The sequence below is a fragment of the Apis cerana genome, linkage group LG11 (assembly GCF_029169275.1).
Source record: "Apis cerana isolate GH-2021 linkage group LG11, AcerK_1.0, whole genome shotgun sequence".
Taxonomy (NCBI): domain Eukaryota; kingdom Metazoa; phylum Arthropoda; class Insecta; order Hymenoptera; family Apidae; genus Apis; species Apis cerana.
The window spans coordinates 6793058-6811819 of NC_083862.1; the positions used below are offsets into that span (position 1 = coordinate 6793058).

The 18762-nt window shown below is 18.5% G+C and overlaps 2 protein-coding genes across 3 annotated transcripts; one reads left to right on the plus strand and one right to left on the minus strand.

The window, feature by feature from the left end:
- The first annotated feature begins 91 nt into the window (after positions 1-91).
- Positions 92-2053, plus strand: LOC108000147 (eukaryotic translation initiation factor 3 subunit L). Its single transcript, XM_017060348.3, has 3 exons — positions 92-248; positions 324-1784; positions 1867-2053. The coding sequence occupies exons 1-3, from the start codon at positions 228-230 to the stop codon at positions 1999-2001; spliced, it is 1617 nt and encodes a 538-aa protein (XP_016915837.1). The 5' UTR covers positions 92-227; the 3' UTR covers positions 2002-2053.
- Positions 2054-13894: 11841 nt separating this feature from the next.
- LOC108000153 (MATH and LRR domain-containing protein PFE0570w) lies at positions 13895-17966 on the minus strand. Of its 2 annotated transcripts, none has more exons than XM_017060357.3 (5): positions 17108-17966; positions 16727-17034; positions 15302-16484; positions 14811-15228; positions 13895-14645 (listed from the first exon to the last, which is right to left on the minus strand). In XM_017060357.3, exons 1-5 carry the CDS (start codon positions 17764-17766, stop codon positions 13911-13913), a joined length of 3303 nt encoding a protein of 1100 aa, XP_016915846.1. In that variant the 5' UTR covers positions 17767-17966; the 3' UTR covers positions 13895-13910. The 2 variants fall into 2 exon arrangements, with proteins under 2 accessions (XP_016915846.1, XP_016915845.1); XM_017060356.3 differs by having other exon boundaries at positions 15302-16487; positions 17108-17949.
- Positions 17967-18762: the final 796 nt, after the last annotated feature.

Genomic DNA, 18762 nt, shown 5'->3' on the forward strand with positions numbered 1-18762 from the left:
AAGTACGTCCATCACTATTCAATGACGCCATCTAACAGTTTAATATAAATGCTGAGTTTTATGTTTAAATATAATTTGAAAGAAACATATCTTAAATTATACTAGTTTATGATTATATTATTCACAGTAATTCGTACGTATGAACTTTTTTCTTTTGCATTAATTTGTAGATTTTCAAACTAGAGGTTATATAAAATATTTCACATAATTAGGTAAAAGTAGTAATCATGTATGACGATTATAATGAGGTAAATATTAATTAAATAAATGTTTATATTATAACGTTATTATGTTAATAGAAATATAATTTAAATTATTTTTAGTACGATGCTTATGATGATTATGGACCACCAGATGTTCATAGCGATCAATATGACAGATTAGGTTATCGCCAAGTACCAGAAGTTGTACGAAATTTTTTAGTATTTTTGCGAAATTGTATAAATGAAGGAATGATTTTTGAAATTCAAAATCTTTATGAAACAACATTTCCAAAAATCTCAGAACAATTATTTGATAAATCTTCTTGGCCAGATACTCAAACAATTGCACATATAGTTGACAATGATCCAGTATTTCTTACATTGTATAAAGAACTTTATTATCGTCATATTTATGCTCGTATGCAAGGTCCAACATTAGAACAACGTCTCGGTTCTTTTTATAATTATTGTGATCTTTTTAATTATATTTTACGTCCTGAGACACCAGTCCAATTGGAATTACCTGATCAATGGTTATGGGAGCTTATTGATGAATTTGTTTATCAATTTCAATCTTTTACACAATATCGTGCTAATTTATCAAATAAGACACCTGAAGAAATTGAAAACTTAAATGCACATAGTAAGACATGGGATGTATTGTGTGTTTTAAATGTCTTACATTATTTAGTAGATAAATCAAAAATCAAAAGTCAATTAGAAGTATATGCAAGTGGTGGAGATCCAGATTCTGTTGCTGGTGTATTTGGAAGACATTCTTTATACAAAATGCTTGGATATTTTTCTCTTGTAGGATTATTACGTTTACATTCTCTTTTAGGAGATTATTATCAAGCAATTAAAGTATTAGAAAATGTTGAACTTTATAAAAAAAGTGCATATTCACATGTTCCTGGTTGTCAAATATCAACAGCATACTATGTTGGTTTCGCTTATATGATGATGCGTAGATATGCAGATGCAATTAGGACTTTCTCTGGTATATTATTATATATTCAAAGAACAAAACAATTGTTTGCAACACGAAGTTATCAAAATGATCAAATTAATAAACAAACAGAACAAATGTATCATTTACTAGCAATTTGTCTTGTTCTTCATCCACAATGTATAGATGAAGGATTACAACAAGCATTACGTGATAAGAATTATCATGAAAAAATGTATAAAATGCAATATGGAGATTTAGTTGAATTTGAATCATGCTTTTTATTTGCATGTCCAAAATTCTTGTCACTTACACCACCAAATCCTGATAATCCAAATGAAGACTATGTTCGAGAAGCAATTAAACATCAAACTCAAGTCTTTATGGATGAAGTTGTTCAACAGAAAATGTTACCAACAATTCGTTCATATTTAAAATTATATACCACTTTACCATTAAGTAAACTAGCTACATTTATGTGTAGTAATACTAGACCTGATGAAAATTGGGATTTAGATAAAGAAGTTAGTGCATTAACTATTCATCTATTATGTTTTAAACATAAAATGAAAAATATTGTTTGGACAAAAGGAGCATCAGGATTAGATGGAAAATTTCAATCTGGTTCAGAGGTATTTTATAAATGAATTATACATTTAAAAAAATTATAATTATTATTATTACTATATATATTATTTTTTATATTTATTATAGCTGGATTTTTATATTGATCATGACATGATTCACATTGCGGATACAAAAGTGGCACATCGTTATGGAGATTTTTTTATCCGGAAAATTCTCAAATTTGAGGAATTAAATCGCAAATTACATCATATAAAAATTTAAATATGTCATTTCAATGATATATATTATATAAAATAAAAAAATTGATAATAAATATATCTTTTATTCATATAATCATAAAATTCAAAATCTCCATATTAAATGATAAATTAAATTTCATTATTTCAATTTAAAACATTATGTATAATATATATTTAGAATAATCCTATATTTATATAAAACTAAAAAGAATTAAGTTAAAACTAAAAAAAAATATTGACATTTATATAAAAATAATATATTTATTTTTTCATTATTATACTTCATTATTAACATATTATTAACATAATATAAATTATTAAAATATATTTTATCTGAAATATATTAAAAATTGATATGATTAACAATCTCTAATCTATTTTATTTAAAATGAGAAATCAAATAATAATTCTAACAATTTCTCTAACATTCTTTCATGTTTCATATAATATTTTTAAAAATATTATGTTAAAAATAATATTTGCATTTGTTTATAAATTTTTATATTTTTCATTTATATATTTAATATAAAAAATATGATATATTAATACAAATTACTATTATTTTACTTATTGTTAATATATAATATAATATAACATAATATAATATAATATAATATAATATTGATTTAATATATAATATAATATAACAATATGCATTACTTTGTATGTTGTTAAATATTAGAAATTAAATAATATAGATAATATTTTCAAATTATAAAGATAATGAAAAAACCGATTTCTTTTATGACTGGTATTAGTTCTCTCTCTCTCTCTTTTTTTGATTCTATATATTGTTTTTACATGAAAAATAATTTATAGTTATAATTTAATTATCAGTAATAATAATAGCAAGTAATAATAGCATAAAACTATTTATTTCTTTATTTAATTGTTTTCTTAACATAATATTATTATAATAGTATGTTTTTATTATAATCAAACATTTAACAATATTTTGTTTACAATTTATTCAATCATTCATTTCTAAATAAATAATTATTAGAAGTTGAATATTGAATACTATTTTCAATTAAAAACAAATTGGGATGTATTTTTATTTTTATTTTTATTTTCTAAATTAATAATTATTTTCTAAATTAATTAATACAGAATTTTCTATATCAATTAAAAATGACAAAATTATATTAATTAATTTACTTGCCACATTAAATAATATAATTTTATTATTGATTGTTCTTTCATTATTTATTTCCCTTTTTTCTTTTATTATTTTCTTTATTTACAATACAATAATCTTGTATATAATATTTTATTTTTCACTAAAATGAATCTTTAAAATTTATAATTTATTCAATATTTATAGTGGATCAAACAGTAATAAATTGTAATTATAGTATAGCTTTTTCTAAATCTCTACATTGTAATAGTTTCTGTGAAAGAAAAAAAATCTTTGCATTTTTTATATTTACCATATGATATTAAAATATGTTACATTAGATTTTTATTAAATCTTTAAAAAGATCTTAAAAAAAGAATATTCAGTATAATAATTAACTTTGGATAAAAGTTCTCCAATTAGTTTAATTTATTACACTAGCATGAAAATTATAACCATTTTTTGTTAATGAAATTAATTTTAATAAAAAGTTTTTAATTCTATCTAATAGTAATATTAAAAGGATCTTGAAAATAAATCCTATTTTATTAAAATACCATTTTATTCAAATGTGGATAAATGTGTTTCATTTCATAACAATTTGATGTTTCAAATTTGATTCTAATTGATATGTAACTAAATAAACTCTTAATCTTCTTCAAATATCAATAAATTGTATTTACAAAAATTGGTGAATTTTATGATTTTTTTTTTTTGGATTTGAAATTTGTTTTATTCCATATAATTTGGTCACTTTTCCTAATTTCTTTAAAAATTTTTTTTCCATTTCTTTGATGCATTTAATTCTAATATATTCAAACAATATACATACAACAAAGATATAAAAGATATTTTTTTTTTTTTATTATCAAGAAAATTATATTAACTAAACTTTTTTAATGTATAACCGAATACATTTGTTAGATAGATGTTTGTAATTTTATTATATTATATTATATTATATTATATTTATATTATATCATATCATCTAAATAATAAAATAATATGATTATTTCATTAATTTTTGCTTAGCTATTATAAAATAACGAATAAAATTCTTCTTCATTGCTGATATCTTTATTTGTTATAAAAATTATTTTTTATCCAATCAATCATTCTTTCAATTTAACATCGTTATTTCGTTTTCAATTATTTCACGAGAACTTTTAGTCTATATTTATAAATTCAGTTAATGTATTCAAATTGATCTATTTTCGTTTTATCCTTTGTTCTTTTTTTTTTTCATTTCTTTAATTTTTTTCTAATTCTTCTTGTAACTAATATTGATATTTTAGGTTGTTTCTTATTATAAATGATATTATAAATAATAAATAAAATAATATCTAACATATCTTTTATATTTATATGTTTTTTTAAAATTTATGGTTTTTTGCACGTTTAATTCTTTTTAATTTCTTTTTGAAAAAATTTATGATATATTTAAAATAATTTAAATTTATATTTAGAATGTAATCTTTATAAACATTCTGTGGAATATGAAAAATGTTATTTTTATTCTATATATTATTTGACTGCGTAATATGACTTATAAGAGAAAATATATTATGAACATTATTTTTTTGTTTACATTTTTACTACCGTTATTTATATAAATAATATAAATATTATTATTATTATTATTTCTATATCTAAATTTTCGTTTTGTAAATAAAGGAGCAATTTAACAGATGTTTTAAATTGTTATAAAATAATTTATAATATATATATAATAATTTTTATAATTATCATAATTTTATTTATTTTTTGTAATATTTTTTAAAATAAAATTATTCTATAAATTTCCTTTCATTAATGTCTATTCATAATTATCAAAGTTAATTATTATTTCTGTTTATTTTCATTTTGTTTATCGTTTGAACATTTATTACCGTTCGCTATATCATTGTGCTTTGAATTTTTTAGTTGATCACATATTTTTATTTTTAATTTCGTATATATATGTATTTGTATATTTCGTATATGTATGTATTCGTTTGCTTTTAATATTTTTTTATCTTCTTTTTCTTTCAATGAATTTTCTGAATTTATATTTGAATTAAAATTTCTATGTTTTTCTTTATTTAATATAATTCTCTTAATTTAATAATTTTTCATCGTTGTTTCAAAAAAAAATAATTAGTAAAACAAATACAATTATAATGTACATAGAATAAAATATTAGGAAAAAAAATTAACAATTAAAATATAAAAATTCATTATTATTAAATTGTATAACAATATATAGTTATTCTTATAAAAAAGAAAAAAATATTTTTTATTATAATTTCATAAAGAAAATTAATAAAAAATTAGGAAATCAAGATTATATTTTAATAATATTATTAAAAAAAATGTACTATTAAAATTTTTTGCAAGTAATTCGAGAATTAAAGTTAAGTCGGTTATATTTAAAACTTATTAAAATCAATAAAGAAAGAATTAATCGGCAAATTGATCAATAATATTTGTAATCACAAATTTTTTATATTTATGTATAAATTATCAATATCAATTACATTAAAAAATTAAATTTATTTAGCTTTTCCAAGAATATTTTATGTAAACAATATGTTGTATGAGAATCTGTTTCTACATCTACCTCTGCATCTACATCTTTTGAAACTTTGGAATTTTCACTATTTGTTGGTTTAACTTTTTTATTTCTGCAATTTAAAATATATAAATTTTTCATAAGAAGTATAAGATTAGAAAATTATATGTTTTATTCTATGATTTTATTCAAAATACTTTGCTATCTTACTCAAAAATACTTGTTGTATATTTCTCAGGTATTTTTTCAATTATTCCAGATTGCATTATATCCCATGAAAGGTCCATAATACTGGATATACATAATAAATTGGTTATACTTTGTAATTTTTCATCAGAGTTTTCTTTACTTTTTTTTAATTCAATTTTGTTATTATCTTTAAAATCTGTTAATATGAAAAATAATATATTTAAAATGTTAAGAAATAGTAAAAAGTATAATTTATTAATATTTATAATATTTATTTGTACAAATGATGAAGATAAGAAATATAAAAAATATAAAGAAATATATTAATGTTCATGAAATAATTTATTTAAAATCATACGTAATATTTACATATATAGTACGTATAGTAACATATATAGTATTTTTTTCTTAAAAGTGAAACATATCATTTTGAAATTTTTAAATAAATTTATTAATGTAAAAATATAGATTTAAAAAATTCACGAAAGCAGTAAAAATTATTTTCACTTCAAATACATTTTTTATATATTTTTATATTGATCTGGTAAAAAAAATTTTCTATTAAAATTTTTATATTACAAAAATTGCATTAAACTTTTGAAAAAAATAAAGAATACTATAATTAAATAGTAATATATAAAGATTTTAAATAATTATACTATATTAGCATGAGTTAATTTGTGCTACAAGTGAAATTCAAAAGATAAAATTTGTTAAAATAAAACAAATATCAAAAATAATAAAATTGTACTGGAAATTTCGTTTTTGATAAAATCAAATTTTTTTTAAATAAAATAATATATTTTTTATAGCATCAACTGATAAATTGGCATTTTTTATAAAAAATATATCTACTTATGTCCAAAAATCATTAATTTTAAATAAGAAATATTTTAATTTGAAATTTGTATATATAAAATTTAATATATGAAAAATAAAGAACATAAAAGCGATATTCTATTTTTCATATTCTTTGTAGCAAAAAATAGTAATATTTAATAAAATTTAACGAATCATTATCTTATATAATATATAAAATCTAATCGATCAATACAATCAGGAATATATATTTAAACAAAATTTTATATAATAAATGTCTTTTTATATAATAAATAATCATTTTTGCAAGTAACTATTGAAAACTAAAATCATTTCATATATATTGAAAATTCCTAGAATGTTTAAACTTATTAAAAATATATATTAAGAATTATTAAAAAAAATTCTGGTTATTAAAAAAAATCGATACAAAATTTGAAGGAAGGATAAAGCAGTGAAGATTTAAAATCTTAACTTTAATTATTTATTAGTTTCTGAAATATTGATAAAATTTTTCAATATTCTATGATCTTAAAATATTACATACATAGAAATTATATATATGATACATTGAATATATATTATATTATATATAATATTATATAATATTAAATTATTATATAAAAAATATATATTATTTCTATAACAATCTTAAAAATAAATAAATAAAACCAAATATTGGCTTTCTTCATGAGAACTACTTTTAAAAAAAAAACTACTTTTATTCTATTCAATAGCTATTATGAGATTATTTCTATTTGAATACTCAAAATATTCATTTATATATCAAATATTTTTGTCATTTGGAAATTAATTTTTTTTTTGCTTGTACAGAACATTATATTTATAGCATTTAGTACAAATAAATATATTTAACTTCTTGAGAATGAATGAAATGCTATCGATTACTTAATAATGGACAATAACAAATACTATAACGATAACAATAATATAACTATAATGAACTAATTTTCATTAATAATATCTTTATAGACAGAACTCAATATAGAAAATTTTTATTAATATTTCACAACTAATAAAGCTAAAATATTCAATCTTTATTCTCTCTATTTCATTACCTAAAAATTTATTTTCATTTTGGTTGAATTATATTGATTGAATATCCTTAAAAAATTTCAAGTTTATTAAAATTTGCAAAAAAGTTATACATCGAAATTTATTTGTTGTTCAATATTATATATTGAATATTTCAAAAAATTATGAAATTGTTAAAAAAAATTACTATAAATATAAATTAAGAAAATTGTATACAATCAAAATGATAATTAACAAAATAAAATGAAAATTTCAAAATTCTTACTTTTACAGCAAAGACATTGTGGGAGAATTAAGGTCACATTATATCCAGATGGCGGATTTTTGCCTTTTATTTGTTGTTCTTCTCGAGGATAAGGATCCAATAAATCGAAATAAATATTTGTATTTTCGCTATTTTCTACATAATCACATAATTTTTCAAATGATTCTACTAATTTCGTATCAGAAGTGTCTGTTAAATTATAAATTTCTGTCCAATGCGGATAACAAATCGAAGAAACTTTGCTTAATGTTTTCTTTTTTATTAAGCACGTACATATTTCGTCTTTACATGTACAATGACTGCTTTCTTTACTGACATTTCTACAAATTGACAGAATACTGGATTTTGTAGAATTATTGCATATGATGTCTTCTTTTTCTATTATTTCTATTATTTTTTTAATTCTCTAAACATAAATTAATTTAATATTTTTTATTATATATATTTTTATATATTTAATATTAATATAAATAATAATATAAATTTATATTATTTACTTTCACAGTATAATTTTTTAGAATATTACTTTATGATATATTAAAAACTAGAAATTTTTAAACAAAAAAAAAATAAAAATTATTTATAAAAAAATTAGAGTAAATGATATTTTTATGTTAGGGGCTTATTTGATATATCAACATTAAATGGTTTCATTAATTTTTAATATTCAATAATAATTCAATGATTCCAATGATTTATAATTTATTTTAATATGTTAATATTGTTTCATTTATTCAATTCGATATAAATTGATTCAATATTGAAACAATATCTTTTAAAACAATCATTATATATTATTATTACCGATTGTCTACTGCGTTTGAAAGAAAAATCTAATCTAATCAATAATTTTAAAGATATTATTTTATGGATTTATTTTAAATTTAATTCATATTTTTATTAATGTATTAAAAAAAATGTATGCATTGTTTAGTAAACATTTATATTTACTAAAAATATAACTATTAGTAAACATTTTTATATTGAATTGATACTTTTAGTAAAATTTTAGATAATATATATTGAGTAGCATATACAAAAGAAATCTTAAGAAAAATTTCGTTCATGTCTATAAAAAAATAAATTTTTAATTTTTTTTTAAAATTAAATTTAAAAATTTTAATCCAATATAAATATGATTGTCAACAATATATTAAAAAATCATCCAAAAATTAGCCAAATCTTCTCTACGTTATGTATTGATATTAACTATATTATTAAATCGATATTTTAATTCACATTATTATATTTTATTATATTTAATTCATTTTGAAGTCATAAGTTAAACTACGGAATCTGATAATTTATTTCATTTTTTAATATTAACATATAAAATGTATTTTTTGTATTAAAAATTAATTAATATGTTTTAATATAAATAAATTTAGAAATATATAGTGTTAATCCCAAAAATATAAAAATATAATCAAATTTATATATATTTATAGTTTTGAAACTACTTCATAAACTATTTGGGATAAAAGTATTAAATATAGCTTGATAAATACTCAAATGAAACAAATATTGATTATTTTATTTTTTAATAATATACATTATTTATTTCAGCTAAATCTATTTTTTATGTATCATAATTTTTTGTATAACTTTTTATAAAGAATTTATATGATTATACTTACATATCATTTTTCATTTCATCTTATTAATGTCAATAAAATATATCGATATAATTTATACATAAATCAGAAATTTGTGAATATACATATATTCAATAATTTTTGGTTAACATATTATTTTACATTAAAATCATTTCTTTCATTTGATGCAATTAAAATATATAATAACATTATAAATAATATGTAAGAGTAATAATCTTAATCGAATAAGTATATATCTTTAAAAGTATTTTAAATAATCGATTATATATTTACCGATTCTTTCTTTGACCATTTATCTATCTTCGTACATGTTGAAGGAAATCCAAGATTTGTACTACGTGGTGAATATTGATTCGAATCAACGAAATATTTATTACCGTTTTCTTGGAGATTAATTGCTCCATTATATCTTGTTGTATCATATGCTGGTATAGGATTAATATTTTTTGCAGTAAAATTTGTTAACATTTCCTTAATTATAATGTTGTTTTTAATGTTGCATTATGTTGTATATAGTTTCTTTATAAAATTATTTTAAAATTAATAATTATTTATTAAAAATTGTGTAATATAAAAATTTATTATTAGAATATTATTAAATTTAACATTATCAAGAGATTTATAAAAATATTTAATTAAATTGTTACCATTAAAAATATTTTTTGTTTTAGTTTTAAAAAAGCAAAACGTAGATAAAATTAAACGATAAAAATTAGAAATTTTACATTGTTTTAAAAATTTGAAATTAATATTTGTTTAAAGTTAAGAAATTTATATATTATTATAATGATTTAATATCTTATTTATTGATAAAAGTTTCTGAAAAATTTATTGGAAAATTTGTTTAATTTACATGTAAAATGACAGAAAATAATGAATTGCTATGAAAAATATAAAATCGATATTATAATGCTACTGTTTCAGAGTAAATATGATTATATATATTTATATTTATAAATATCCATTATTTTCAATTTAATAGAATTATTTATACAAAATATTACAAAATATTATACCAGAATTTTCTAATATATTTTTAGAATTTTACATTCTAATAATTTTAAGAAATTTTGTAAATAAAATAATGATTTTTGAAATTTAAAATTTTCATGAAATTTTAATTCTAGAAATTTTAAAACAATTGTTTTATAAATCTTTTTGATTAAATATTCTATGATCATGATATATTGTAATGTATCAGATATTCAATATAGTTAGTGCTGTTGCAAATATTTTATTCAAAAATATAACTCAAATTATAAAAATATATTCTTCTTATAAAAAGATTATTTTACTATTATTTTATCATAATATAATTAATATATAAATAATAAATATAAAACTAATCATAGTCATAGTTATAATGCAATTTCGATATTAATAATTTATTCAATCATTCAAGTGTTATTTTATTTATTTTTATATTTTATTTTCGCATTTCTGCGAAATATTCATCGCTATAAATTGATATATGAAAATAGTTTCATGACCAATTTAGTTATTATTTTATATTCTTGATACTTGATTCTCATTTTAATAATAAGATAAAAGCTTTTTTAAAAAAAAATAAAATAAAATAATAAAAATTGAGAAAAGTTACAATATTATTAAAATATAACGAAAGAAAAACTATAACTAAAGGAAAATAATAATTATATGTTTTCTTTTTAACAATCTATCTAATAGGTTAATATAATGAATCTAATATTATAATGCAATATTTCGATTGATTAATTATGAAAAAAATGACGTAATTATTATAAATATATACATATTATTCAATTGTATAATTCAACTACATTACTAATTAATTGATATATCTTAATCTAATGTTTCTTTTTTTATTAAATCTTTATCTTTAATTAAATCTTAAATCTTAAATTATTTGAAATCTTGATAATCTCCATAAGATTTGTTTTTGCTATTATACAATTATCTACAATATTTATATATTTAAATTTATATTTATAAATTAATATGTTATAATAAATTATAATTTTTATTCTAAATTTTAAAATTATAATTTTTCAAAAAGTTGAGATATATAAATAAGCTAATATGTTTGATTTAGTAATTAATATATTTAAAGAATATTTTTATAACTTAATTATTTGTTTTAGTAAATTGATTTGTTATAAATTACAAAGATAGCATAGATATATAATATAATTCAAATTTCGAATCATTTTCATATTTACACTTTGAAACACTTGATAACACTTATGTGAGAGAGTAATGTAATTAAATTGAATTTTGATTCAAATCTATAAGAGATTTATAATGATCATAAGCTCAATAAACTCTCAATAAGTCAAAATCATTGTATTAATTTATCATTATAATAATTATAAAAATAAAATCTTTTTTTAATGAATTCCTATTGCTTTACGATATTTTTGGATTTTTATTTGTTGAAATTTATGAAAATTTTCAAATCAAATAAGTATGAGAGTATCGATTTTTATTTAAGTATTTTATTAATCAATTAATTTAGTTAAACAATCAGTATTTTCATAACTTGAATTTCAATATATTTAAAATTTGAAATAATTTTAGAAAAAAACTTTTAGAAAAAGATAAAATTTTTTGTCATATATATAGAATAATATATAGAGAGAATATTATATACATTATATTGTTTTATTTAAAATGGAAAACTTTGTTTATTTTATACTTGTTTATTTTGTATTTTTGTATTATAGTTTTTGAAAAACATTTAGGGAATAAAAACAAGAATGTTCTTAATTGTATATTTCAGTTAATTGTTATTTTATTTAATTTAATATTATGCATTTTATAATAAATACGAATCCGAATTGATACTTTTCTCATTTCAATATTTAATACAATTATTTATAAGCAAATAATGTATTCAATAATTCAGTGTATTATAACCGAAAAAATAATTATTTCATAATGTATTGTACTATAGAATTCTTGTATTTGTAGAAGATTAATTTGTGATTAATAACCTTATTATATATAAACCTTATTATATATTATTATATATTAAAAACCTTATTATATATCTAATATATATAATATATTTATAAATAAAATATATACATATATTTTATTTATCACATAAAATTGTATGTGAAATTTTACTTGCTTATTAATTTTTTATTAAGTTTTTTTTTTTAACTAGAATTAAATTTTTATAATTAGAATTATTACCCATTATTATTTTTATTATTATTGGTTACATATAATAAATTTTTTGGATCATAGAGAAGTGAAATAATGAATATTAAATCCGCGAATAGGAAAAAGTATTAAAAAATATAAAAGATATTTTTAATTTTAGACATCGAAAAAAATACTATAATTAATGTATAAAAATATTGATTAGGATTTACTTCTTAACTTATATGTAAACAATTTAATTTTGGTCGATACCATGTTATATTACAACGTTGCTTATCATGTGAAAAGTTTAAAGAGAATTTACATTTTAAAAGTAAAAAATAAAAAATATCAAAAATATTATATATAAAATATTATATAATATTATTAAAAGTATCATAAAATAAAAAACACTGATTAATAATAAATATATCTTTTATTCATATACTTAGTTTAAAATCAATCACCATAATAGATGATAAATCAAATAGACCATAATCTGTCATTTTAATAAATGATTTAAGGCATCATGTATAATATAATTTGTAATATAACTTTAATAATTTTATACATTCACACTTTGAAAAGAGTTATGTAATGTAATTATTTTTTACTTAATTATTATTATAATATTATTAATATAAAACATTTAAACATATTTTTTTGAAATATATTAAATATTTTAAAAATTTATATGATGAATAATCTCTAATTTATTTTTTTTAAAATGAGAGACCAAATGATATATAGAATATTAATATATTCATGGGATATCACTTGGAGAATTTATTAAATAGAAACAAATATAAAAGTTAATATACAAAAATATTAATTTAAACATCTTTTTTATTAAGTTATAAATAATTAAAATTCGTAAATAAAGCAAGATAAACAAAGTGAAACACTTCGATTTTTGTCACATTTCGCTGTTTTCAACTCGCTTCATCTAATTCAATTGCTTAAAATAAATAAATTTTAACTAACATTTTTTTTATACTAACTTTTATATTGTTATGTTACTTGACCTCTAAAATTTAAACAATGAACATATTAATACTATAATTTTAATAATTCTTATAATATTTTTTAATGATATTTTTTAAAAATATGCTTAAAAATGATATTTGCACTATTTACGAATTTTATAACATATTTAATATAAAAAAATGTTCATGATGTATTAATATTATTTTTATTCATTGTCAATTTCGTCATACATTACTTTGCATGCTGCTGCTAAAACATTAGATTTGAAAAATGTAGATGGTGCTTTCAAATTATGAAGATAATGAAAGAAACGATTTCCTCTTTTATTATTACTATTAGCTCTCAATTCTTCAGCTCTACATATCGTTCTCACAGATGGAAGATAATCTGTTGCCATAATTTGACGATCGAGCAATAATGATGTCGTATGAGATAAGGCTATATTTAATCCTTTACTTAATTGTTTTCGTAACATAATATTATTTTGATACTGTACTTCATTGTAGCCAAATAATTGATCTTTGTTTATAATTTGATTACCCATCCATTCAGCTATTTCTGAACAAATATTATTGGAAGCTGAATATTGAGCACTATTTTCAACTAAAGACAAATTGGGATGCATTTTTATTTGCTCTAAATTTAATGCAGAATCTTCTATATCAATTAAAGATGACAATAAAGCTATATTATCTAATTTTTTTGCTACATCATATAACATAATTTTATCAGCAATCGTTTTTTCGTTATTTATCATTTTTTCTCTTTTTCTTTTATAATTATTTTCTTTAATTACTGGCTTATATATATAATATTTCATCTTTCGCCAAAATGAATCTTTAAAATTTATAGTTTGTTTTAATATTTGTGGTGGACCAGACAGTAATATATATTGTAATTGTAATATAGCTTTTCGTAAATCTCCATACTGCAATAATTCCTATAAAAGAAAATAAATATTTGCCTTTTTTATATTTACCATATGATATTAAGTTAAATTATATTAGATTTTTACTAAATTTTTAAAAAATCTTTAAAAAAGATATTTAAGACAATGTTTAATTTTGGATGAATTTTTCTCAATTAGTTTAATTGCATAACTTACCGCTATACAATTAGGAGGAAGTCTATAACCGCTTTCTGCCAATGAAATTAATTCTAGTAAAATAGAAACTCTATCGTTAAGAGCATCTTTAAAATAAATCCTATTTTGTTGAGGTGCCATTTTATTCAAATGTGGACAAATGTCTCTACATGTCATAACAATTGGTCGTTTCGAATTTAATACTAATTGATATGTAGCAGAAATAAATCCTTCATCTTCTTCAAATATAATATCAACATCATCTATAAGAATGAGTGAATTTTGTGGTATTTTTGGGGTAATTATTTCATTTGAAAGTGAATTGCAGAAAATAGATGTTCTTTCATCTTTTTTAATTCGATGTGATTTAGTTGCTTCTTCTAATTCTTTTGAAAGTTTTTTTCCAGTTCTTTTAGATGATGCATTCAATTCTAATACACTAAAGATACAAAAAAAATTTCTTTTCTTAGAAAATATATAAGATTGCATTAATTAAATCTTTTAATACTTACGTATAACCAAATTCATTTGCTATTGCATAAACACTTGCAGTTTTACCACATCCATATGGTCCCAATAATATTGCTACTTGATTATTTTCAATAATTTTTGATCGACTATTATCAGACGAATAAAATTCATCTCCACTGCTGATATCTTCATTTGTAAAAGTTGCTTTCCATCCAAGTAACCATTCTTTCAATTTTATTATTGCTTCTTCATTTCCAATTACTTCACAAGAACTTTTTGGTCTATATTTATAAGTCCAATTATAACATTCAAATTGATCTACTTTTGTTTTATATTCCATTGTCCCTTTATTCTGTAATTGTTTATTTTTTCTAGTTCTTGTTGTAGCTGATATTGATATTTTGGGCTTTTCCTTAACAATATGTGAAATAACATTCCACATATCTTTTACATTTGTATAATGTTTTTCTAAATCTGTTAAGGCTTCTTGAACTTTTGGTTTATTAATTCTTTCTAATGTTTTTAATTCCTTTTTGGAAAAATCTATGATATGTTTAAAGTGATTTAAATTTATATTTGGAATGTAATTCCTATGAATTTTTTGTGGAATATGAAAAATGTTATTTTCATTCCATAATACATTGCTTAATTGTGTAATATGACTTATAAGAGGAAATGGTAATGTACCATGAACATTTATTTTTTTGTTTGCATTTCTATTACTGTTATCAATTACATCTGGTTGTAAAAACAACCGGCGAGCTGCTATTATTTCTGGATCTGGTTTTTTTCGTTTTGTAAATAAAGGAGCTAATTTATCAGATGTTTTTCTCTTTAAATTGTTATCGCCAATAATTTTGTAATTATTATCATGATTTTGTTCATTTTCTATAGTATTTTCTAAATTAGAATTATGATTTTTACATAAATTTTTGTCTTCTATCAATTCATGTTTATTAAAGTTAATTAATTTCTGTTTATTTTCATTATGGCTATTATTTAAACATTTATTATTGTTTGCTATATAATTGTACTTTGGATTTTTCAATTGATCATATATTTTTAATTTTGTATGTACATTTGTTTGCTTTGATATTTCTTTATCTTTTTCTTTCAATAAATTTTCCGAATTTATATTTTTACTTGATTTAAAATTCTTATGTTTTTCTTTATTTAATATAATTCTCGTCTTTGGTGAAAATAATTCTTCATCACTGCTTCCATCTGCTTGAAAAAAAATAGTTAGTAAAAAACAAATATAATTAATAGACATATATGAAATAAAATATTAGAAAAAAAAAACTCAGCGATCAAAGTGTAAAAATTCATTGCCATCAACCAAAATTTGTATTATTAGAATTTGGGAGACTTATATACATTTTTTCTCATCATATATATTTCTTCAAAACTTTTATATATTATATTTTTAAGAATTAAAATTAATATCTTTACCACTTTTAAGGTACCTGATATAATATTTTCATTTTTATGAGTTTGAAGTTTGATTCTTAATGACCATCTATGTTTATTATGTTGTTCAACATTTTGATTTTTTTCCTTATTATTCGATATATCAATATTTTCAGATTCAATGACTTGAATATCATCTATTTCAGAAAATTCTGGTTTATTTTTTTTATTTGATAATATTCCATTATTTAACTTTGATTTATATAATCCATGTCTAATAGTGTTTTCTATATGTACATCAGCTTTTACTACAAGAGTAGATACATTTGTCATATTTGTATGTACTAAATTAACAGGAGTTTTGCTATATGAAAATAAAAATAAATCTTAAAAATAATTCATAGTTTATAATTAAATATAAATTGTTAATTTTTTACCTGAAATAATTTAATAAATTACTAGTTTGTTGTTTATGATTTAAAATAGTTGTATTTGTATTATTATCTTTTTTCTCTTCTCTTTTTGGTTTTACATGATTTTGTGTTATTCTTTCTATCTTTTCACTTTCTTTTATATCGGCAACCTTTCTTTTAAAATATTTTTTATCATTGCTATTATTTGTATTTATATCTTTATTGATATTTGTTTTATCATTTGATTCTCTTTTATATTTTTTGTTACTGGTTAAACAAGTTTTAAAATTTCTTTCTTTTCTTTTCTTTTCATTTTTGATATTATAATTATTTGTTTGCAAATCTATATCACATAAAGTATGATTTATTGTTTCATTGTGTTCAAAATGATTTTGAAAACTTTCAGAAAGAGAACAATTTTTGGATGTTTTATATAAATTTTTGTTTTCATTATTTAATTTAGAAAATGGACTAGGTGTTTTATCAATCATATCACTGCTACTTTCTATAATGTCACATATTCTTTCTTTTGATTTCGTTCGAGATATTTTAATTTTTACACGATTGCGCTTTTTTTTTGAATTTTTATATTTCGTTTCTTCTTTTGTATCATCATTAGAATATATCGATATATTATTATTGGAGTGTACAGTATTTTCAAAATACTGTGTAATATTTTTCATCCTTCATTACTACATGAGACTTTAAGAATGTTAAAATGGCGATAAAAGTATAATTGATATAGATAATATTTATTATTTACTCATAGTAGAATGAGATTTTGGCGCCACAATACATGTGTAAATACATTAAATATTGCTATGAATTTCATTATAGTATTATTGCTCTCTATTTATTCTATTTATTCTAGGGTTTTTTCAGATATACTATTAAAATTTAATATTCCAATTTAGTTATTTTTGTTTCTTTTTTATTTTTATTTTTTCGAAAATTTGAAATAAATTTTTATATAGATTTTTTTTCATATATAAATTTCAAAAATAACGACCTTGATTAAATTTTTAATTAAAGAATTATTATTTTTTGAACTTGTTTTTATATTTTTCATAAATTTTAATATATAAAATCGATTATTTTTTACATATAATTGATTATCTTTATCAATAATTATTAAAATTTGTTTTAAAATTTAAAAATTATACATATATTATATAAATTTTAATATTTTTAATATAAAATTTAATATTTTTTAATTATATGATGCCATTTTGAATTTTTATCCGATACTTTAATCACATTGGAAGATAATTATATTCATCAAATTCAAATTGTCTTTCGGTTAAAGAATATAAATTATATCATAATGTTGTATCAAAAATTGTATCAATAGAAGTCTAACATTTTTTAATTTCCTTATTAAAATTTATAAAATAAAATAAAAAAAATTTTTAGTATTCAAAATTAACATATTTAATTATTCAATTTCTAATTTTATGTAAGATTTTTTTATTTTTTAAAATATTAAATATATAATATATATATATATATATATATATATATATGTTTAATGATTGCTAGTAAATATTATCATACTATATATTTTCATTTTATATATTCTCAATACTATCTTTACTCAATACTATCATTTAAAATATAAATGATAAATTAAAAAAAATAAGAAGTATGGTTACATATAACAGATACATAAAATAATTAAA

What these genes read in the sequence shown, in the direction of transcription:
- LOC108000147 (XM_017060348.3), top strand. Translation starts at nt 228, where the DNA reads ATGTATGACGATTATAATGAG. An exon ending in TGTATGACGATTATAATGAG is followed by an intron (nt 249 to 323) that starts GTAAATATTAAT and finishes AATTATTTTTAG; the next exon opens with TACGATGCTTATGATGATTA. An exon ending in AATTTCAATCTGGTTCAGAG is followed by an intron (nt 1,785 to 1,866) that starts GTATTTTATAAA and finishes TATTTATTATAG; the next exon opens with CTGGATTTTTATATTGATCA.
- LOC108000153 (XM_017060356.3), bottom strand. Translation starts at nt 17,766, where the DNA reads ATGAAAAATATTACACAGTATTTTGAAAATACTGTACACTCCAATAAT. An exon ending in GCAAATGAATTTGGTTATAC is followed by an intron (nt 15,229 to 15,301) that starts GTAAGTATTAAA and finishes TTGTATCTTTAG; the next exon opens with TGTATTAGAATTGAATGCAT. An exon ending in TTCCTCCTAATTGTATAGCG is followed by an intron (nt 14,646 to 14,810) that starts GTAAGTTATGCA and finishes TTTCTTTTATAG; the next exon opens with GAATTATTGCAGTATGGAGA.